Source organism: Lepidochelys kempii, chromosome 3, assembly GCF_965140265.1.
Source record: "Lepidochelys kempii isolate rLepKem1 chromosome 3, rLepKem1.hap2, whole genome shotgun sequence".
Lineage (NCBI taxonomy): Eukaryota > Metazoa > Chordata > Testudines > Cheloniidae > Lepidochelys > Lepidochelys kempii.
The window spans coordinates 47402329-47427130 of NC_133258.1; the positions used below are offsets into that span (position 1 = coordinate 47402329).

The 24802-nt window shown below is 40.3% G+C and overlaps 1 protein-coding gene across 26 annotated transcripts in view; it reads right to left on the reverse strand.

Moving 5' to 3' along the window:
- DST (dystonin) overlaps positions 1 to 24802 on the reverse strand; it is a 470941-nt gene that overhangs the window by 19715 nt on the left and 426424 nt on the right. For all 26 annotated transcript variants that reach the window (XM_073336274.1, XM_073336294.1, XM_073336272.1 and 23 more), the window contains 11 exons: positions 23636 to 23833; positions 22954 to 23082; positions 20360 to 20530; positions 18953 to 19108; positions 18516 to 18722; positions 17062 to 17181; positions 12393 to 12562; positions 11714 to 11873; positions 10277 to 10471; positions 9158 to 9286; positions 215 to 358 (listed from right to left, as the gene is read on the reverse strand). In XM_073336274.1, the coding sequence (XP_073192375.1) occupies positions 215 to 358; positions 9158 to 9286; positions 10277 to 10471; positions 11714 to 11873; positions 12393 to 12562; positions 17062 to 17181; positions 18516 to 18722; positions 18953 to 19108; positions 20360 to 20530; positions 22954 to 23082; positions 23636 to 23833 (1779 nt within the window). The remainder of the gene's footprint in view (positions 1 to 214; positions 359 to 9157; positions 9287 to 10276; positions 10472 to 11713; positions 11874 to 12392; positions 12563 to 17061; positions 17182 to 18515; positions 18723 to 18952; positions 19109 to 20359; positions 20531 to 22953; positions 23083 to 23635; positions 23834 to 24802) is intronic.

The window sequence follows — 24802 nt, forward strand, 5'->3', positions numbered from 1 at the left end:
AAAAAATTTGACCAGCTGCTGTAGTTATTCTTTTACTTCTCAAAAGCAGAGTAAAACCTGGCCTCTTCATATATATCAGCTTGGGTATTTTAAATAGTTGCGTTCTCAACAGCTGGATCATTTCCTCCAACGTAACAGACTTGTTAATTGCCAGCTATGTTTCAAACTATCAAAGATTGCCTGTTACTATGAAGGCTGCATGAGACATACTGACCTCTTCAAATCTGGCTCTGATGATTGTTATCCAGTGCTTAATGGTAGTGAAGGAGTCTGGGTGGCAGATAGCCAGGATGGCTTCTCCCATACCTGCTGCTTTATTTAGTTCTGCCTTTTTGTCTTCCAGCTTTCTCATGAATTCCTAAAGCAGAAACAAAGATTTCAGTTAGTTGCTGGCACCAGTTGAAAGAAAAATCTGAGTAACTTCAATGAGTGTTGGCCAAATCTGGAAGGCTAAAGTTCTCTATTGGATCATTCAAAGCCTGAACTGATTCAATGGGCAGAGGGAAAAAGAATAAGAGATGAGACAAGTCCAATTCTTATAAGAAAAGTTCAGAGAGACAAGGTGGGTGAGGTAATGTCTTTCACTTGATCAACTTCTGTTGGTGAGAGAAACAAGCTTTCGAGCCATGCAGAGCTCTTCTTAAGGTCTGAGAAACTGTCGACACTTTCAAAAGATGAGCCTGGATACTTAACTTCATAACTTTGCTAGACACTAAAAATCCTGGTCTAAATAAAGACACTGGATTTATGGCTTATTACAACAATTACCCACTATTCCCCCTTTTTGTCCTATGACTGCATGGGTATTAATGGGCCACTTCACCTTGAATGGTCCCTTAGAATACACGCTAACTACTTATGCTAAACTTTCTGTTCGATCTCGCATTTAGATGTGACATTCTGAGTACCTTTCCCAGATCTGGAGAAGAGCTCTGTGTAGCTTGAAAGCTTGTCTCTCTCAACAGCAAAAGCTGATCCAATAAAAGATATTACTTTACCCACCTCGTCTCTCTAATATCCTGGGACCAACACTGCTACATCACCACTACATACAAGAAAAGTTAAGAACATTTAAAAAACCTATTCCATATAAAGAACTAAATTAAGATTTAAAATATATAACATATTAGCCTGCAACTCTTTAGTAATGCAACACGTTGTATATGCTTGTGGTATATATGACCCTATTAAAAAAAATCATACCACTCGATAAGATACTGTAAATCAAATGTGCTGTGGGGTTGGAGTCACTACTAGAAAATTTTCAGGAGACCTAGCCTGTTTATCAGTACTAATCCTACAAAATACCCAGGTAAAAGCTCCTTAACAGGTGCTGAAGGAACAAACTATAAAGAACCAGACAGCAGAACTGGCTGGGAATTTTCCATGAGAATTATTTTCCAATGGAAAAATATCTTTTTCCAAAATTGAAATTTCCCCAAAGAAAATTTCAATTTTACCAGAAAAATTTGATTTTCCATCAGGAAAACTGAAATGATGGCTCCCTGGCTGCCCACCTGGAAAGCTCTCCTCAATTTCATTTTTTGTCTGCAGGGAGAAAATGAAATTGACATGAACCTTCCTAGTAGGCAGTTGGGGAGCTACAGATGGGCTGGGGAAATGGCAGGGAAGCTGGGAGCCCTGGATACCCACATGTCCCACAGCATCTCCAGCAGCTGGGCCTGGGGGGAAAGCTGAGCGTTGGGTGCTTAGGCTCCAACAGCTTCTTGTCAATTTCTAAGTACCTCCTGAAACTTGCAGATTGTGTAGTTAGACTTGATTTGGGCAGAGTAGGCAGTACCTGAATCTGGATTAAGTTAAACAAGTATATGACTCTAAGACCAAATCAGAGTTATGTTTCCAGTCTGGTTGTGTTGAAATCCTGTGAGCTATTCTTGCAATTTCAGCTCAAAATGGTTTCTGAATATATACAGTGTATTTTAGTATTTGTTACACTGAGAAACTGGCAGCATTGGCAAGAGCCAGGCAGAATATTGGCAAACATAATGCAACCTTCCCTACACAACTCTATAAACGAACCTCAAAACTCTGATCTGCAACAGCCTAGATGTTTGGAATACTGAGCTTCCCCAAGCTGTGCTGAACTCTGTGGTCATTTAGTGATACACTAGAGACAGATTGAGAACAAATTCATATTTTTTATTACCTAATGTAGTGCATTAACCTACTGTACCTCTTCGTCCCCAGACACTGTGATGAGTGGTAGAAAACTTGAATTGGCTGTGACATGTACCCTTCATTAAATCATGTACAGTTTTCAAGAAAAAAGCTAAATAGTGGGACATAAAAATGGACCTTTGAGGTTAAATGCCTAAAAATGAAAAGCTTTCAATATGTGGCTCGATACAAAGGTATTAAAATCATTTTACAGGAATTATAACATGCATTGTGAATAAAGGACACATTTAACATTTACCTCAATAATGCAGTCATTATAATCTAATAAGTGATTTGGGATAATATTGTAGCAACACAGATGGAAGAGAGATGATGTTTTAAATTTATGTAACATACCACACTTACCTACCTTTCATCTTTTCTCCTAAAAATTTCATATATACATTGGAGATATCACACTCATGATCAAATTAACAATGTATAACACAAATGGTAATGCTATACAGATTTCAAAAGCAAGTCATCCTTTGCAATATTAATTGGTACAACACACATATCAAGTATTTGTTAGTCTCTAAGGTGCCACAAGTACTTCTTTTCTTTATACCAAGTTTAGGAGACAAATTAGGTACTTAGGTACATATTTGAAATTTACATCATCACCAATAGACAGTAATTAAAAGATTGAATCTAACCCCCCAGTAAAGTAACATCTAACGAGACTAAGTAAGCAGCTCTAAAACAGTTATGGTATTTTTTATTATGAAGGCACTGGTTGAAGCCCCCTGGTTAAGGTTGCAGTGAGAGCTGCTGTATAAGCCCCTTCCTTCCTAACCTCTCATCGGAAAGTGGCATTTGAAAATTGGTTATTAACGTTTGGAGAATAGTAACTCTGGTGAGCCCAAAAGTGTACTGTGCTACCTTGTGAGAATTTTTTCAATTTATTAATGTGGGCATCGGGTATTAAGGATGCTGTCAGAATTGTTCTTAGATTGTGAACTCCATAGTTTCAATGTTTATTCTTTTTTTACAAAAAATAATGTGATTAATGGTACATTTTCTCTTAGAGTGGACTTAGCAATCTTAACTATATCTTAGCTAAGTTTTATTTTTTGTGGAAATTATTTTATTAGTCTAGTGGCACAGGATGACATGCAGGCCCCATTAAAATCAATTGGGGTTTTGACACTGACTTCAGCAGGATCAGGATTTCACAGAGGAGAGCAAAAAAACCAAAAGGGAACCATTTGGAGCAGCTAGAGAGGACAGGCAGATAACAGGCATACTTCAATCCCTCAAAGATACCAGAAAAGCAGCTGGCAGCCCTTCCATGGCATTAATGGCACTGCTCAGAGCGCCAGTATGAAACTGCAGAAAAACCTGAGAGTCTCTGGATTAAGTTTAGAAGTGTGAGCAACAAGGGTGATGTCGTGGTGGGAGTCTGCTATAAACCATCGGACCAGGGGGATGAGGTGGACGAGGCTTTCTTCCGGCATCTAATGGAAGTTACGAGATCGCAGGCCCTGGTTCTCATGGGAGACTTCAATCACCCTGATATCTGCTGGGAGAGCAATACAGCAGTGTACAGACAATCCAGGAAGTTTTTGGAAAGTGCAGGGGACAATTTTCTGGTGCACGTGCTGGAGGAACCAACGAGGGGCAGAGGTCTTCTTGACCTGCTGCTCACAAACCGGGAAGAATTAGTAGGGGAAGCAAAAGTGGATGGGAACCTGGGAGGCAGTGACCATGAGATGGTCAAGTTCAGGATCCTGACACAAGGAAGAAAGGAGAGCAGCAGAATATGGACCCTGGACTTCAGAAAAGTAGACTTTGACTCCCTCAGGGAACGGATGGGCAGGATCCCCTGGGAGAATAACATGGGGCGGGAAAGAAGTCCAGGAGAGCTGACTGTATTTTAAAGAATCCTTATTGAGGTTACCAGAACAAACCATCCCGATGTGTAGAAAGAATGGTAAATATGGCAGGCAACCAGCTTAGCTTCACAGTGAAATCCTTGCTGATATTAAACACAAAAAAGAAGCTTACAAGAAGTGGAAGATTGGACAAATGACCAGGGAAGAGTATAAAAATATTGCTCAGGCATGCAGGAGTGAAATCAGGAAGGCCAAATCACACTTGGAGTTGCAGCTAGCAAGAGATGTTAAGAGTAACAAGAAGGGTTTCTTCAGGAATGTTAACAAGAAGAAGAAAGTAAACGAAAGTGTGGGCCCCTTCCTGAATGAGGGAGACAACCTAGTGACAGAGGATGTGGAAAAAGCATATGTACTCAATGCTTTTTTGCCTCTGTCTTCACGAACAAGGTCAGCTCCCACACTACTGCACTGGGCAGCACTGCATGGGGAGGAGGTGACCAGCCCTCTGTGGAGAAAGAAGTGGTTTGGGACTATTTAGAAAAGCTGGACAAGCACAAGTCCATGGGGCTGTATGAGCTGCATCCAAGAGTGCTAAAGGAGTTGGCGGATGTGATTGCAGAGCCATTGGCCATTATCTTTGAAAAATCATGGTGATCGGGGGAGGTTCCGGACAACTGGAAAAAGGCTAATGTAGTGTCCATCTTTAAAAAAGGGAAGGAGGAGGATCTGGGGAACTACAGGCCAGTCAACCTCACCTCAGTCCCTGGAAAAATCATGGAGCAGGTCCTCAAGGAATCAATTCTGAAGCATTTAGAGGAGAGGAAAGTGATCAGGAACAGTCAGCATGGATTCACCAAGGGAAAGTCATGCCTGACTATTCTAATAGCCTTCTATGATGAGATAACTGGCTCTGTGGATGAGGGGAAAGCAGTGGACGTGTTGTTCCTTGACTTTAGCAAAGCTTTTGACACGGTCTCCCACAGTATTCTTCCCAGCAAGTTAAAGAAGTATGGGCTGGATGAATGAACTATAAGGTGGAAAGAAAGTTGGCTAGATTGTCGGGCTCAACGGGAAGTGATCAATAGCTCCATGTCTAGTTGGCAGCTGGTATCAAGTGGAGTGCCCCAAGGGTCGATCCTGGGGCCGGTTTTGTTCAGTATCTTAATTAATGATCTGGAGGATGGCGTGGATTACACCCTCAGCAAGGTTGCAGATGACACTAAACTGGGAGGAGAGGTAGATACGCTGGAGGGTAGGGATGGGATACAGAGGGACCGAGACAAATTTGGGATTGGGCCAAAAGAAATCTGATGAGGTTCAACAAGGACAAGTGCATAGTCCTGCACTTAGGACGGAAGAATCCTATGCACCGCTACGGACTAGGGACCAAATGGCTAGGCAGCAGTTCTGCAGAAAATGACCTACAGGTTACAGTGAACAAGAAGCTGGATATGAGTCAACAGTGTGCCCTTGTTGTCAAGAAGGCCAATGGCATTTTGGGATGTATAAGTAGGGGTACTGACAGCAGATCAAGGGACGTGATCGTTTCCCTCTATTCGACATTGGTGAGTCCTCATCTGGAGTACCGTGTCCAGTTTTGGGCCCCACACTACAAGAAGGATTTGAAAATATTGGAAAACGTCCAGCAGAGGGCAACAAAAATGATTAGGGGACTGGAACACATGACTTATGAGGAGAGGCTGAGGGAACTGGAATTGTTTAGTCTGCGGAAGAGAAGGATGAGGTGGGATTTGATAGCTGCTTTCAGCTACCTGAAAGGGGGTTCCTAAGAGGATGGATCTAGACTGTTCTCAGTGGTAGCAGATGACAAAACGAGGAGTAATGGTTTCAAGTTGCAGTGGGGGAGGTTTAGGTTGGATATTAGGAAAAACTTTTTCACTCGGAGGGTGGTGAAGCACTGGAATGGGTTACTTAGGGAGGCGGTGGAATCTCCTTTCTTAGAAGTTTTTAGGGTCAGGCTTGACAAAGCCCTGGCTGGGATGATTTAGTTGGGGATTGGTCCTGCTTTGAGCAGGGGGTTGGACTAGATGACCTCCTGAGGTCCTTTCCAACCCTGCAATTCTATGATTCTATGAATGAATGGTGACATATGTGGGGAAGGTATGGCCAGAGAGAGGAGGATGGAGCTAGGGAGCCACAGCACAAAGCACTAAATTCCCAGTGGCCCCAAATTAAGTTGCAAATTGCCACACAACTCAGTGGCAGTTGTTGAAACTTTCCCTCCTGTGTAGAAGATCCTTCAGGTGGGAAAGCAGTAAACAGGCACAGTGAGGGAACCAGTGGCAGCACAACAGTGAACAAGGCATGCTGCCAGTGGTGATGACAGGCACTAGAAGGGACAGATACTACATGTGGATGCCATGAGAACTGTTTGATTGAAGTCAGGATACTCTGAGGATTCTTGAGTTATGCATAGTTAGACAGTCATGCCCTGTTAGCTGATACCAGCATCCACAAGGAGTGGTAAAAACATGATGCTTTTTTTGCACCCTCAGTTGCATGGAAGTTTTGTTACAATTTTCTCCCTCACAGTAGTCAAGAAATACATTACTATTATCATTCCTGTCGTGGCCTAACTAAAGTGTCAGGCAAATTAGTTGAAACTATAGCAAAAAACAGAATGATCAGACACATCGATAAACATGATTTGTTGGGGAAGATCAACATGGCTTTTGTACAGAGAAATCATGCCTCCCTGATCTATTAGAGTTATCTGAGAGGGTCAACAAACATGTGGGTGAACCAGTGGATATAGTGTACTTTGACTTTCAGAAAGCCTTTCACAAGGCTTTCTGAAAGTCAAAGTACACTATACTTTGTCCAAAGGCTCTCAAGCAAAGTAAGCAGTCATGGGATATGAGGGAAGGTCCTCTCATGGATCAGTACTTAGAAGATAGGAAACAAAAGTTAGGAATAAATGGTCATTTTTCAGACACGAGAGAGCTAAATAGAGGGGTCTCCCAAGGATCTCTACTGGAACCAGTGCTGTTCAACATATTCATAAGTGATATGGAAAAATGGTAAACACTGAAGTGGTAAAATTTGCAGACGATAGAAAATTACTCAAGATAGTTAAGTCCATAGCAGACTGCAAAGAGTTACAAAGGGATCTCAAAAAGCTAGGTGACTGGGCAACAAAATGGGAGATGAAATTCAGTGTTGATGAATGCAAGTAATGCACATTGGAAAACATAATCCCAAATATCCATACAAAATGTATACATACTAAATTAGCTGCTACCATTCAAGAAAAAGATCTTGGGGGTCATTGTGGACAGTTCTATGAAAACATCCGCTCAATATGCTGGAAGAAAAGGAGTACTTGTGGCACCTTAGAGACTAACAAATTTATTTGAGCATAAGCTTTTGTGAGCTACAGCTCACTTCATCGGATGCATACAGTGGAAAGATTTTATATACACAGAGAACATGAAACAATGGGTGTTACCATACACACTGTAACGAGAGTGATCAGGTAAGGTGAGCTATTACTAGCAGGAGAGGAAAAAAAAACCTTTTGTAGTGATAATCAAGGTGGGCCATTTCCAGCAGTTGACAAGAACGTGTGAGGAACAGTAGGGGGCGGAATAAACATGGGGAAATAGTTTTACTTTGTGTAATGACCCATCCCCTCCCAGTCTTTATTCAAGCCTAACGTAATGGTGTCCAGCTTGCAAATTAATTCCAATTCAGCAGTCTCTCGGAGTCTGTTTTTGAAGTTTTTTTGTTGAAGAATTGCGACTTTTAGTCTGTAATCGAGTGACCAGAGAGATTGAAGTGTTCTCCGACATCACTCGATTACCTGATCACTCTCATTACAGTGTGCATGTTAACACCCATTGTTTCATGCTCTTTGTGGATATAAAATCTCCCCACTGTATTTTCCACTGCTTGCATCCAATGAAGTAAGCTGTAGCTCACGAAAGCTTATGCTCAAATAAATTTGTTAATCTCTAAAGGTGCCAAAAGTACTCCTTTTCTTTTTGCGGATACAGACTAACATGGCTGCTACTCTGAAACTTGTCCATGTACGGGGCAGTCAAAAAAGTTAACTGAATTTTAGGAACCATTAGGAAAGGGATACATAATACCAGAGAAAATATCATAATGCCACTATATAAATCCATACAAGTTGCTGGAGGATAGGTCCACCAATGGCTTTTAGCTAAGATGGTCAGCGATGCAACCCCATGCTCTGGGTGTCCCTAAGCCTCTGACTGCCAGATGCTGGGGCTGGACGACAGGGGATGGATCACTCGATAATTGCCCTGTTCTGTTCATTCCCTTTGAAGCACCTGGCATTGGCCACTGTTGGAAGACAGAATTCTGAGCTACATGCACCGTTGGTCTGACCCAGAGTGGCCATTCTTATGTTCTCATGTTAACTGCACACAAGTTTTTATTATTATTGCTGCTATTATTATTATTACTACTACAACTGCATGGAAGGTGTTTTGGTTTTTTGGGAGGTAACTTTCTCAATGGGAAGAGATATGCCCCTGAATTTTTCCTTAGCTGTGTCATTAACTTAGTTATTTTCACATTTCATTAGTTGAAATCCAGTTTGATGACTTGTAACCTAACATCTCCAGTATCTTTGTCACTGTAATATTTCAATACCTAATGCATGAGAAGCATGTCAACATGGTGTTTCATCATGACAGAAGGTTAATGGCTGAATACATCATGTTGATGACATATATAGATGACCTTGACAAAAACAGTGTATGGTGGTTTCACTCAGAATTGCTAGGAGAACAGCTATACTGTTGGTATTAAAACATCCTATCAACAAAGCTTACCAAATTACATTGCTTGCAAGACAGTTTTTGAACCAGTCTCTAATTTTAAACAACTCCTTTAAAAATGCAATTTTTTGCATTATTTTCTTAGTAAGACAAAATGGCTTTAAAGCCTAGTGAGATGTTACTCTGATAGACAGATAGCCTGAACTAAAAATGGGTGTTGAACCCTCAAATTTACAGAACTTTTAATTTCTTATTCTAGAAAACAAGTCTTGTTGCAGGACGTGATTATACTAGAGATACTTTGCTTTGTTTCATTTTATTTCCTTTCAGTAAATCAAGTCCAGCAGTCAGCATCCTCTCCATTATCTTACTTACCCTGTGCTGATCTATTAGTGTCCGCAGAGCCTCTTCATCATCTGGAAGGATGCCATGGAAACGAAGGGCCTGCTCTGCCTCAGCCAGCCACTCCAGAAGAACATGCACAACAGAGTGAAATTCCTCTGCCTGTTAAGAAAAAAACCACAGCCCTTTCTGAGGGAATCTGACAGAAATCACTCGGCTTTGGATTCTTCCCCTGAACAATGAAGCTGAGTCCAGCTTTGGAGTCATTCATCATGTAGCAGTACAGGCACATTAACTTTCCATTAAAAAGTCAATGATATACAGTACTACATTTCCATGCCTGTAAAAATGTCTCATGCATCTCAAAAATTGTAGGAAGCCTAAAAGCCTGTTCATGCCGTTAACCTTCTGATTTATAGTGTATGTGCAGCTCATCTCAGAAGGTCATGCCTTCATTCTGAAAAATGCCAAAGGAGGTGTTTTCATGTATCAGCTGGAGAGATGGGAATGATACTTTCTGAGTAGCCTTAATCATTACTTAAGAAAAATTAACAGAGTAAGTCTTATGTGGGTAGAGAGGACAAGGAGAGCCCATCCGTGGGCACCCCGTATAAAGACTACCTATATTCATAGTCCCTGGGTTAGAGGTAGCACATTACTACTTCTTTTGAGCTCCCTGGGGGAACATATTACCCCAAAGAAGGCAGTGGGTACAGTGGGCTTGGCACACAGTGAGAACAAGCTGTCCCTTGCTAAAGGATGCACCCTCTTGAGCACCAGGACGCTCAAGGAGTGAATGTATGATTTCCCACCTAAGCGTCCTCTGGGGTGGGGCATCTCCACACCAGCCCTTACTCAGGGCTGTGCCTAAAAGGCTTTATTTAGATTGTAAGGTCTTTGGGGCAGATAGTCTCTTTTTGCTGGTTGTTTGTACAATGGGGGCCCTGGTCCGTGACTGGGGCTCCCAGGTGCTAACCCAGTATAATAAGAAGAAGAAAAAAGAAGAAAAGGCACAACCTACCCTGTAGTGAAAAAGTATAAAATTAGGGGAAAAAAATATTTGAATTTTTTTGACCATTTTCTTAATTATAACATTAAGTTTTCAAGCAGTATATTTGTCTGTTTTCTCTCTGCTTCTCCTAGCCTTTTTACCTGATGGAGGGCCTGTTCCAGTCGCGTTTGCTTGGATACGGACAGGGCGCAGACAGTCTCCCAGCGAGTGCTTAGCTCCTGCATTTGGACCTTTACCCAGGAGGAGTCATCACGACTGCCTTCTATGAGTTCTCGAGCAGAGCGTTTCAGAGCCTGGACACTGCTTGTCTTCTTCCCCAGCTCCTTCTGGAAGACCTGGGGACCATGCACACACATTTAACATGTTCAATTTATCATGGCTTCAGTGTCTCATGTATGACCTAGTTAGTGGGGATATGGAGAAGACTAACGTAGGATGTAGTTTCACAGAAAATACCTCAATCTAAACATTCTAAAATGCACACATTAAGATTTTTACACCCTACATTTGGCTTTCTTCTCAACTGGGGTTAAATGGCTCCATATTTTTGCACATTTTCTGCAAGAAAACCCTCTGCGCTTCAACACTGGCTCATTTACACTGGCAAAAAAGCTCACTCAACCTGAAAAAGTTGTCTAGCCTCGTGAAACATGGAAGTATATTTGTAGTTAGACCCTCTGAACTACTTGACCCACTGCGATGCACAAAAAGATGGTCACCTTAACATACGGGCTTTAAGCCCTTCAAAGCAATCGATTCACTGACACAATGATGAATGTGCAAGTCTGTCCCAAATCACAGTGCAGTCAGATAAAGTGCACATCAAGAAGCAGGGTTAAAATAGTAAAATATAAATAAAAGTCCATCTGGTAATTTGACTGGATGGGCTATAGATTATGTCACATATTTAAGTGATTGCATGTTCAGGTTCACAGCTGGAAAAATATCCACTTTCAAGACCCTTTTACATGATATGACAATTACAGTGCACTGCATTACTACTGATATATTAGTTAAAGGGCACAATGTGACTGCAGCATTGGTTCCAGGACACACATGTCTATGTTTCTAAGATACATCTCTTATGCGAGGGTCAGATATTTTCTCCTCTGCCCAAAGTCTGAGTAAACAGACTTCTGACAATGGGACACAGTGGTGGCTGATGTGAAGGGAATGGAATCATTCCACACTCAACTGCACCACAGCTACAATGATTGGATTACAACGGCCTCCACAGCAGCTTTTTCCACCATAGCGCTGGGCTGGGCCGGGCCTGCAGAGTGACAGATTCACTGGCTATGTCCTGGATCCACGTCAAGCTTCACTTCACAAAACCCCTCTCCAAGCTACAGCGGATCGAGCCTCGGTAGCACTTAATAGTGCTGATTTCACAGCATTTTCCATTGTAGTCAGCAGCTTTGTGATGTCCAAACATTCCAGGTTAAATGGTTCTCTTCAGATTCTAAGAAAACATTTCTTTTTACAATTACAGAAGGACCAAATAAAAATTATATTGAAGTAGCTGCCCACAGTCTGATATTAATTAATAATAATTAGAAAAATATTTTTGTAATTACTTTGTGATTGTCAATCAGGTTCATCACCAAATCGATGTCTCCATGCACTGGCTGATCTTCTGCTAACTGAGGTTCAATTTTATATAGCCAGTCGATGAGAGCCTGCAGAGCATCAGTAAATTGTCCTGAAAATAACAGGGCTTCCTCCAGTTTGTTTTGTCTGGGGGAAAAAAAAAACCACTAAGAAAAAAATCAATCACATTCATTAAGGAAACCTGCAATATAACTGACAGCATCCAACAGTCGCTAATAGATAACGATTTTTTTCAGCAGCTAGTGAAAGAAAAAAACCCATAGGGTCACTGTGGGAGTCTGTGGGGAGAGGAAGGATGGGCATGGCTTCTCAGAGCTCCCTGGAATGCAAGGAGAGCATACACATTGCACCACCTCTTGGAAGGATGCAGAGTAGAGCTCACTTTAGTGCATTTCCCCTCAGCAAGGGTGCCTGGTGCCGAGGAAAAGCAAGGCCATCTCCCAGCCCATCTTTCCCTTTGAGGTGACCAGAGCACCAGGAATACTAGGAAGGAGCAGTGCTTGTGCTCCCCCATTTAAAAGACTCCAAACAAGCAACTTCTGTTCCTCTTTATTCAGCATAGAGAAGCACAAAAAGAACACAACCCCCTCTTCTTTATCTCTGCAAGTCTCCTTTAAAACAAGGAAACTTGGCCTTTCATTTTACCTTTCCACAGATTTTCCACAGATCGTATCCCATTTGTCTCTCAGCTCACTCAGCATATCGTCCAGTTTCAAATTGTCATCCGCCAGAGAGGTTTTCTCTTTGAGGGAGCGTCCAGTCCTGTTTGTGGTGTCATACACAGAATGTTTGGCTCCAAGAGATTTCTGGAACTCCTGTAAGAGTAGAAGGAAAAGTAAACACCTGTATAGTACTAGGTACTGGTGAGCTTTCGCTAATTCTTTCTTTTCATATAATTTTTGAACCAATAAATACATTTATAAATGACACTGTAAGAAAATCTTTATATCTCCCATAAATCATATTAAAATGCAAGTGAAATTAAAAGATTTCTGGTCTGCTAGTGTTATGATGAAGCTTAAAGTACTAGAGGTCTGGAGCCAGATCCTTTCCCCTGCTCTAGCTCCTCTGTACTGATCTGCAAGCATGAACAGCCTGAAATCTGATTTAACTAACCCCTTGAGGATTCCTCCTGAACTGGCTATAGCAGAGCTGGCCATAGCAATTGCTACACCACCACCTTCCTATCCCTCAGCACAAGGAAAGGGGAATGACCAGAGTAACCTTGCTATCTGGAACAACCCTTCGGGAGTATGGACAGAGGGATTAAAATAGAGCATTACTCTATCTGCACTAATTTGTGTTGAGGGCCCAGGCTCGTGTAGACTGGATCCAGGGGCTGCAAAGGGGTTCATTAGCCCAGCGTATCTTGTCCAGACTGGAGGATATGGGCTCCAGAGATGCAAAGTTCTTAACATAAAAGGGCCTAATCTTGCGGTCATTTGATCCAGAGAATCGTCACTGGGAGTTCTGTGTGCAAAGGAAGTGCAGACACAGGCCCCTTGGAAAGACGAGTGGAATCTGAATAATGTCGTTGAGGCTGGGAATTATGCCTTTTGGTGGCAGGTCTGTGAGTAAGGGGCTAAGAAGGACTGTGAGACCTGATTAAAGCTCCCATCAGATTGGTCAGTATTGACTGTGCCTTCTCTATAGAGCTGCATTCTGCAGTTGGCAATGTCTTGCCACCAGCAAAGGAACATGGGCAAATGCAAATCACCTGGTACCCCACAACGGTTAATAGAACATCATAGTAAATAATTAACTAAAAGGAGACTGCCAAAAGATCCCACAACGCTCTCCAGCAATTTTCTGACAGCAGCAAGGTTTAAAATCAGTTAGATGATTATGTTTTAACCCATGCCTTTTTGAATTATGTATGGACAAACAGTGACAAATGAGGGGCTGTGGTTCATTAAACTCACACCTTCAAAATCAAACAAATTTTCTGTGTCAAGAGAATCACAAACCAAAAAGAGCTTTTGGGCAGAGCTTGTTGAAAGAGAATCTAATCTGGGCCTACAATAGAAATCATGCTACAACTTTCCTTATGGAATTACTACTAAGTATGATATGAACCAGACGTTCTCAGAACACAGAAAAGGATAGGGAGAAAGCCCTGTAGTCACTGCTGACTTGAGCTTTGTACACTACTCAACCTGGATGTAACAGTCCACCAAGTTCTGAAGTCTCATATTCAAACCCCCTACTGGAAGGTCCTGTTGTGTACCTTCCGTCAACACCCAAACTCTCCTGGATGACAGTGGCAAATTGGGGTTCACAAAGAAATCAAGGTCATGGCCCTACCGCTGCATTTATTTTATAATTTAATATTTCATCTCCCTTTCTTTTTCCACCCCTTAAGAAACCTGAAGTAGTCTACCTGCACCCTTTGAGAAACAATCTTGTACACACACACACAATCTTTCCCTAGGATAAACTAAGATCTTTTCAAAGTACTTTCAAAGTGGAGGGGAAGTATGGGGGAGACAAAAAACTCTGAATAAAAAAGCTCCTTTTCATATGAAATTTTAAAAAATAGTTTAAACTGTTCGTGAATTTATATTTTCTTTGGTGGGGGCTGTTAATCACCCAGCGCTACATATGTAGTGTTGCTTGATTTTCACAAACAGACAAAATGAAATAGCTGCCGGAGAAAGACTATACAGTAAAAGTGGAGTCAGAGATGAACAAAAGGTTTTAATTAATTCATTCTTCCAGGGTTAGCCTAGATAAATAATGCCAAATTCCACTTTCACTTGATTTCACTGAGGTGTAACTGAGAGCAGTTTTTTAGCCCATGGTTTAAGTCACCTCAGATATTAACTGTAGATCGGTGAATGAAACCTTCAATATTTAATTATCTACAGTACTTTCTTTCCATGGCAGATTGGTACTTATATTCACAGGTTAAGCGAGCCAAATCATGTAAGGAATAAAAATGCATTAGGTCAAGGATGGACTGGATGACCTAATAGGGTTTTTCCATCTCTGACTTCTAAAAATAATATACAAAGGATAAAAAAATAACTAATAAACAGACCATGAATAACCATCAAAATCCCTGGCAACATAAATAAATATATGAGAGAGAGAGAGAGAACATTTTATCGTGGGGGATGTTGTGGGGAGTTTTATTATTATTAATTTTTTTGCAGTGATAACCTGGCAAACAGTGAAGCAGAGTTATTGCAGACAACACACACACAACTTCAGTGCACACCATCAGTTCAGATAATAATATCATTAACTAAGTAGAACAAGAAAAGGCTGGCTCACAGATTCCTGGTCTGAAAAGACAAAGACAGACTTCGGATGGGAGGAAAGAGACAACATATGAGCAGGATGAAATGCAGGATGATGAGAGGCACCTGGCTTATTAAATACAAATTTGGTTGAATTTTTTGTTTTTCTTGATGATTAAACACACTGAAATCATCTCCTGTCCTCCTTCTATCATTTATGTCCCTCACTAGCCTCCAAAACAATTGCCAGCTTCAATCACAGTGTTTGTATGCCACACTGCACTCCATCCCTCATCATAGATGTGATTCATAAGATTTAAATAAAATTAATAAGCAGATGACTTAGGCAGCTAGTTTCTTGTAGGCATTTTGGAAGAAGGGGGACTTGAAGGAGGCATTTAAATAAGGAGGGTAGTGAGTTTGCCCACCAGGTGGAGACATGAAAGAGGTGCCATATTATTTGTGGGAGAAACAGACAAATAGGACATGGAGGGTAGTTTCACTGGTGGAGAGGAGAGGGATGGCAGACAACCCAATAAAAGACATGAGCAGGGAAGTAGGAGGGGCAGTTACATTGGGCCTTGAAGGACACCAAAAGAAATTTGAACTTGATGATGTGGAGAAGGATAGCAGTGGAGGGATTCGTAGGGGGATGATGTGATCAGAACAGGCAAAAAGGATGATCATAATGCCTGCATTTTGCTCTAATTCTATATGATTTTAAATTTTGGCAACTATAGCAAACCCCAGAGCATACTAAAATGCAGAACTAGCAAGAACATTAGCACAAGTTTAGCTGAAGCTTTCAAGAGCAAATGAAGGTAAAGCCAGTGTTGCTTGACACGCTGCCAACTTTCTAAAAGTAAAGGAAAATATTTTCCATGTTGATATGCAAAGCTTAAGCTATCATGGAAAATAAGAGAGGATAAAAAAATGAATTGGAGACTGTAGGGGAAAACAAACACAATAGTATAGTGCAAGGACTTTAAGGGGGTATAAAGCGATCATTATAAGGAGCTAGACTAAGGGCGGAAATGTGGAGGTGCAATCTCTTGAGAACACCATGTGGAACAAAGGAATAGCAGTGCCTGGGGAACACCATGGAAATAGTTTAAAAGAGCAGGACAATTCTATATCAACACTGCAGAAAAACCAACTGTCCTACAGTCACAAGCATGCCTTTATTGCTGAGAAAATTCTTCCAAGTTAAACTTTTCCACACAACTTTACGTTAGAGGAGTCTACCATCCATCCATGCAATGCCCATCATCATGTTACCTGGGCTGTTTAAAAAATAAAGTCAAAGTAAAGATTTCCTCAGGGATTTTTCTGTCTTTTGTGGGGACTGAAGTTGATTTTTTTCCCTTTCACCTTACTATTATTAGTTATGGAAAAGCCAAATCAATCAGGTGAGATTTACATTTACAGCTGAAAGCAGCTGGGTTTGTTGAAAGGAGTTTCAGAGCTGTGGTTCCCAAGCAGAGAGAGTTCTCTCTCCTACTCTTACACATTTCACCCTTGTTACTGTCAATTCCATTGTACTTGATGCTTTTCAAATTATTTAACTAATCTTTCTACTTGACATATGAAGGATTTGCCAGTCAAAATACAAGAGTATTTCTTACTTTTGAGGGAATCCTAAAATGTGAAAAGCAGATTTTAAATCATCCTAACACAATACACATCAAAGCAATTTGTTGGTAACTGTAATTTTGGTAACTGTGATTTTAAAGACCAAAGAAGCATATACTATAATCTCTTTGGATATTTTCCTTTTTCATCAAATATTTCTCTCTCTCTTTGTTGACAGTTTCCATGGTTCCCTATTATTTTGTCTTTCCTCTTCACAGTTAACTTCTTCTCCACAGATGAACAGTGACTGGGAAGAGCCCCTCTCATTCCCACTAATTTTTCCATCTGGAAATGAGCCAGCATTTTAATTTGATGCTGGCAAACATTTCAGCATAGCAAAGCCATAAATCTATTGCTCTCTGCTGATTAAACAGTACAGGCTTGATAGACTTTCCTGCCATTGGACTTGGACATCCTGCATTTCATCATTCATGACTTACCTTATGCTGTGTAAGCTGCAACTTTATTTTGTCTGGATCATTTGCAATTTCGAGCTCTGAATCCAATGACTTTTCTGACTCTTCCAACCATGTCATAAGTTTGTTCCAGGCTTCATGGAACTGTGGAAAAGCATGACTTGGATTCACACAAATGTATAAACATATTAGTACATAAAATATTCAGAAAAGATTAAAACCTGACATGCCATCTCAGGGCCAGAGTGTGACCAGCTGCTAGAGAGAGGTGCAATCAAGGAGCAAATCCAAGGAGACGTCCTCTCTTCATGGCCCCCACTTCTTCTGAGCTGCCTGTACTAAATCTTCTTGATTGTACAGAAAATCCCTGTTTTTGTTTCCTTTCCCTGACATCGGTCTGTCTCCTCACCCAGCTGGCCAAGGAGTGGGAGCATAGAACAATTAGAATCCCTTTCCATCCATTTGGGCCCTGCACTGGTCGGGGCTGGGGACCTGGCTCTTGATGTCAGCACTCAGCTATACTGTTATACTACTCTCCATCTCCCTATATTGTTTCTGCTTTCTGATTGTCTGGGAGTCACTGTGACCAGCTCTGCAAAGTATTCTCTCTCGACCATACATCTTCCTGCAGATTTGTGTGTGTGTGTGTCTGTGAGAGAGAGAGAGTGTGAGTGAGAGAGACGTTATTTGAAAATAAATGGTATTTTATTATAGGATTGCACAATTTATTACATCTAACAGTTTGTGTCATCCCAGTTGTGTGGTGGCAACAATTAACACAGGAATGTGTCTTGGCTTGTGATCATGGACACGACTCCATTTCAATAAAGTAAACAAACACTTCCCTGTTGAAATTTAAACACACTAAACTCCACTTCCCCATCTATCACATATGTCCCTTGCTGAGGGACATATGAATCAGAGATTAAATGACCAATTCCTGGAGAGGTGAATTATATATGAGCATTCCCATTTCTTAAGTTCTTCCTCACAGTAAGTCAGAAGAGTGTCCTTGCCAGACAGAAGATATTGTTGCAGCGGTCAATATAAGGGCAGGGAGAATTAAATATTATTAGGGTAAAACACACCACTAAAAAGAAAACAGTGGACAATATCTTGCTCTCTAATACCGAAATGGGTCCATCACACTCTTTCCAGTAAAAAAGTTGATTTTGTAATTTCTTCTGGGAGGCAGAAGGCACTACTATACATCTGGAAGCCATACTGCAACTCTCTTCCTTTACAGATGATATTACATCGCTGGCGGAAGTTGCCGCTGGGTTGAAAGTGAGGCTTTCACCTTCCAAATGAAGTGCTCTGTGACTGAATCACAGAAACTGCGCCACCACCTCAGGCTAACAGATTCTGTTACATGAACTCCAGGCTTCCTTAACAATGCTGTAAAGCACCATATACGTCATGGGTCTGGATTTAGTTAGAGCTAAATTCAAAGAGCTGCAGAACAACTGTCAAATTACCTGTTTCGTTCGTTTCCTTGCGTCGTCCAAAGCTCTTCCTCTTTCCACTAAGCGTTGAACCACTTTTTCCCATCTACTCTGTACACTAATCAGCAGATTCTTAATAAGGACAACATCCTGTTTCTGGCTGAAATATTTCAGATGGGTTCCAGTTTTATCCAGCTCTATGATCTGGTCTCGGTGAGAATTCACTTCCGTAGCAAAGACCTTGCCAAAGGAAGAAAACCACACTTAAATGTTACACTGGTCACTCACGTAACAAACACAGGAAAAAAAATGATGTGGTTCTGGACTTTCTGGTGGGAGAGACTATAAAGTACATCTTAAAAGACATAAAAAGATTTTCTGAGTGACAGCATTACAGGGTTGCTTTGGACATTAATACAGTACCTCCAAAGAGCTGGAGGAAAACACAACACATCTGTTCCTTTACATACCTTGTGTTCATCAATTTGAAACAAGACAGTGTCCAAGATAAGACTTGGCCGAGAAGCCACATTCAAAGTCTGCTCTGCCTGGGTAAGCCAGTTGATGAAGTCTTGAAGTGAGTTGTGGAACTCCATAGCCAAATTCAGGGCTTCTTCCAGTTTGGCCTATAAAGAAATATAGTTATTTAGTAACAGCTAATGTTTAATTGGTCCTTTGTTGAATAAACCATTTTAATAGAATATATCTTGGAGAGAGCCCCTATTTTTGTCATATTATTTCAACTCAGCGTTGACGTGTTCTGTATTTCAAAATAACAGCATATAGATAAAGAATAGCAAAGGAGTTACAATGGAAAAATAGGCATAGAACTGTGGTGACTGAGCAGATAACACAATATCCAATTCCAAGGGTGTGTTTCTATACACCAGAACATCCCACCTCCTGGTGTTGAACAGTTCACATAATGGAACAACACAGTTAACAAGTTTCAAGACAGAACTCAGGAAACAAACGTAATGTTCAGATTTTGGTCTGATTGCCTGAATCAGGCCATGCTGCTAGGTTTGCCATTTGAATGTTTATGAGCTATTAGAAAAGCATTCAGAGATGTTCAGCTAATCAGATTGTGGGGCTCGCCAAGCATTCCATTCAGCCCTATAACTTGCCCTAAGGAGGCTGCCTCACGCTGCAAACTAATTACTCTGATATCGTTGCATTATACAGTCACATTAAGAAACATTTTTGTTTTAAATTAAAGCTGATTTTGTTAATTATATTTTTCTTTGTAATTATGTCAGTGCTATTCATTTGCGTGCGGCTACCTCTGTTTGTAATAATGAGTGTTATTTACAGTTTGACTGAGATAAAACAACTCCGCTATGGTTCATGATGTAATGAAAACTAAATGAAACTAGGAAAAGAAAACTTATGCTTAATATCAATAAAATCATTCTGCTGAGAAGTAGTGAAGTTAGAAATAGTCTCCAAAAGCAATTGATAGAAGCCCAATTGCTGGAAACCTTTAAAACTATACTGGTCATAACTCTAGTAAAATTAATGTCACAATCCTGCACTGACAGGGAGATTAACAAGATGATCTAATCAGACTTTTCCTTCTCTTACATCTATGATCTCTAATACAAACCAGAAGTATCCTCACTCTGCAAAATAAATATGTACCAGTATACTTACATACATTTTTATCAAACAGATTTCCACCACACAAATGATGTTACATCATTATCCTGTAGGTCCATGACTCCTGATCAAAGCACTAGTGAAATCTGAATCATTGTCATACATCAAAAAATTCCAGGTCCCAGCTATCAAGTATAGATATTCTACATATGAAATCATTCAACATTAAGGTACTTAATATGTTATTTACATTTCTATCCCTATTCTAAAGCACACACCTTTCTTTCGCTGAGTTTTGTTTGTACTGAGTCCCATTTTACTTTTAAGTTATTTATATCTTGCTCAACATTTGTCTCAGCAGACCCTGGGCATCTTGCAAGCATCTGCTGGCCTTTTCGCATCAGACACTTGTACGTCTCTTCTTTGGCTTCAAAGGCAGCACAGAGTTCCTATATTAAGGAAAAAACAAGAAATATAAATATCAGTCAGGTAGGAATTCAATACCCTTCAAAAAAGTTTAGCATCTAAAATCAATTATATATTGGGGGCATTATTGTTAAAATTAGGGCAGAAAGCATATATAATGCATAAAAGGCCAAATCAGAAAAAAAGAGCCCAATTCTTCAGGAAATGAGAATTTGTATGATGCGTCAATAATTTTTTAGGCTTTTTCCAGGATATATATACTTAGGACCTAACTCAGGTCCTAAGTTTGGCAGACATATCATATGCATTTAACTCACGGGGCAAGGTTTGCTAGGTCTCTTGTTGTTTAAAGTACGTGTGGAGCAGGAACACAATAAGTAAGCCACCTGGAACCCTTAGGAGGCCTGAAGCAATCCAACATATCCCCAAAAGGGGTTTGGACAGCATGGAAGGGTTGCTTTATCTTCTACTCTCTGCACCTCTCTTCACCCACTAGGCATATAATTGTGCACATCTACTGAATGCCATATCAGCATAAGTAACATAGTTGTACCTACCACATACTCTTCTTTTCTGACCAACTTATATTTAGGGTCCTATTCTCCTAACACTGCATACATATGACGGCGGGGCCACTACCACAATACAAATAATTAATAATAGGCCCCTCAAGTGTAACACACTTGGACTGTAACACACGTGCTGCATCAGAGCAGATTCTCCCTCCCAAACTAGGGCAAAAGTTCCACAGGACAAGAAGCAGGAGCTGCTGGTGGGGAAGGAGGAGGAGGAGATGATCCTCTGGCAGCTTTGGGGTTCCTGCTCCTCTCTATCCCCCACAGCTGAACTAGTTTATTTTATACACATCCTTAAAAAAAGGGCTTTGCCCTTAAAAAAGGGGGTTGGTGTGACAAACATGATCACTTGTCACAAATTGCCACGGTTTGTATCACACAATGGCAGGTTTGGAGGTTGCAAGATATAATCAATAATAATAATAACAACAATAATTGGCCTCGGTTTCTCACTTTCTCGATCTGCAGAAATGAGGATAACACTAAATATATCTCACATAGGTGCTGTAAGGTTCAATTGCAATTTGAAGTCCTCAAGTGAAATATTCTATTACTTTCCTGTTTATGATATACATATATGTGTCACTCATATATTTTACACAGCAACCCATAACAGATATAATGATCTGGTAAAGACACAGGAAGCCATTTTAAATGTGGAGTGTGAGGCTTTGGATCAGGCCCAGAAGGGATACTAGTCTGTTTATAAAGAAAATTATTAGGGTGTTTGTATTTCTTTTATTCAGAATACCATGTTTTACTTTTCATTATCTTCTAGTCTCCGACAATCAATTCTAAAATAGTAAGCTATTTTTGTGCACATCTATAAATAATCTGGAAAAGCAATATTCTCATATAGTTTACCATCTCACAAACATACAAAAAGAAATTATCACATTTTGAAACAAAAATCACTCCTGGGAAAAGACATTTTATATTGTTTCACAATTCTTACAGTCAAAGTATGAACATATGACAATAGGGATTTATAATGGAAACTGTGTCGACACATAATAGTTTAAGTATATACAGATCGATAGGTATCACTCTCACAGTTGAGCTAGAAGATCATGAGTTCAAGTTAAACATTAGGACTTGGGCTCATATCCACTGTTAACAATGCAGGATAACAGATGATGCATTACTAGAGATGCATTACATAGATGATGCATTACTAGAGATGCCATCCTTTGGAGTGAGGTATTAAATCAAGGCACCTTTCAACTAACTTCTACTGGTTGTCTATGTGGGGAAAAAATCTTTTCATAGGATTTCTCTAACGAAGGGAGGAAGGGAAGAATTCAGGCATCATGGCTAACCTTCCCTTTCTAAATAAAATAGGCTCTGTGTGTGATCCCGAAGTCCTTAGTCAATCCCAACTGCTGTTGAGTTCAGTGAGAGTTTTGGATGGGTAAAGAATGCAAGACTGAGCCAGCTATTTCAAGGCTGTGTATAGAGAATGTAGATGATTCTCATATTCATCCTTTATATCTCTGTTTAAGAATATTTATTTTGGAAATTAAAGATACAATTTTGAGGATAAGGGAGGAAAGAAGAAATGTAAATTTTACTGCAAAAACAGTAAACATTTCTACATTTATGGCTGAGAACCAGAGCCCCCAAAACCCTTTTCACTACTGTCACAACGTTAATGAACAGTGAAAACTAATTAACTTTGAGCATCTGCTAAATGATTTCTTTTGCAACCCTGCAAATTACAATTTAGTTTTTGCTAGTAGAAGTTCTTAATATTCCATACAGACATTCTGATATAGAAAACATGCCTTCTATTCTCTATAAATGCCCATGAAGTTTTGTTAGTCTCTGAAACACAGACCATTTGCAAAACTTTCTAATATTAAGATACTTACTATGTGGGTATTAAGCTGTTCTCTTGCAGTTTCTGGTAAACCTCCAACAGGTTTTGATGCCAACAGCTGACGTTCGGTGTCTGTCAGCCATTGCTGCATATCTTCAACTTCACCATGGAAACCTTGGGCCTAAATTACACCATGTCACTTTAGAACATACTTAAATGTTTTTAATTGTGATAGCAGCTCAGACACAGAAGCTTGGCAACATACTAAATCACAGGTTTACAATAAGTAAAGAAAATTCCTAAACAAAGATCTTTAAGTTGCACTTAAAGTTGCAACATAAAATTCAAAAGATGGTGTATCATTGAACATATCCCTGAAAACCCCAAACATATAAAACTATTATATAAGAGAAGACTACATAAATAAAGACTACATAAATAATTCTGAGACCAAGCCTAACATCCAATTCACATACACAGAGTGAAATCCACTTCTGTGCAGATAGCGTGCACAATTCTCAAAAGTGCAGGCCAAAATTCAGAATTTTGGGTCAGCATTGTAAAAGGATAGTGGCCACCTGTGACATACACATCTGGATCCAAACTTTCCCCCAAACAGGTATTTTTGCATCCATGGTTTTGATTTAGACCGACACGTAATACACAGATCTATATATTTAATGCAAGTAGTTCTTTTTCCTAGTTATCCCTTTAAGTTTTCATTTCCTGCTCACCTGGATCAAGGCACTGTCCAGCTGCTGTTTCCTTTGTTCTGTTTTTTTCAACACATTTTGCCAGCGCTGATTCAAAAGTTCCAACTTGCTCTGTAGATTGCTTGCTTCTTCAACAGCACTTGATTCAATCAGGTCATTTCCTGCTTTCTTAACTGTTTCCACAGTGGACTGATGAGCTAACACATCATTTTGTAGCACCTAGAGGAAAAAAACAACACATAGGCCTGTTCATTTTTATAATTAATTGAATTAAGGTGCCCATAGTCACTGAATTCTTTCAGCTATGATTTAGAGATAGTATTCACAATCAACGCAGGTTTTAGCACCTAATTAAGGCAGTATAAATGAATCTCACTTTGACTGAAAGCAATATTAAGCCATTAGGCCAAGCAACACATTTCAGTTTTATACTCAAATAAAATAACCCTTTCCTTCTGAATAACAATGCAAAGTTAGGACATGTTTTTTGTACTGCTGATACCCAGTACTCAGATTGCTGTGTCACTTCATGCCTCTTTCCCTCCCTCGACCCTGCCTCTAATGGCATTTTTCTGTGGTGCCTGTGGTTTTGGAGGACAAGACCTGGGACTAATGAGGACCTGGGTGAGGTGGGCACTGCTGATGGCTGCCAGAAAGGACAAGGGGAAGAGGAACAAAAAGAGGTAGGTCCTTTGATGGCTCCCATAGCAGCACTAGCTGTAGTGCCGAGGTTGCGAGGCTGCCTTTTTTCCATATCTCAGTGTCATCTTTCATGTTATACCAAACTAGCATGGCAGTTAACACTTCCCTGAGAGCTGGGGAATGGTAATATAACTTCCTATCAACTACTCCAGGCTGGTAAATAGAACACAGAACATCCTCCCTTCTGAAATCATGTATGGCACTGGCAATGCATTCTGGGAAGGCATGTTATTTTCAGATGGTGAAAAAACTTGTTTTTAAAATTGAGGGAAATTGTTTTAAAACCTGAAATAAGGAAAATTAGAAAGTGGGGGTGGGGAGAAGGGGTAAAAAAGTAAACAATGGGCCCAAACTGCAAAATGCAAGTTTGAGTTTTCTCAGATCCAGGTGTCCAGCCACCTCCAAAAGTGTTAGAATATGGAGATAAGATAAAAAGTTGAAAAAATCTTTAAACAAAATACTTGGAGAGGTCAATCGCACAAACTC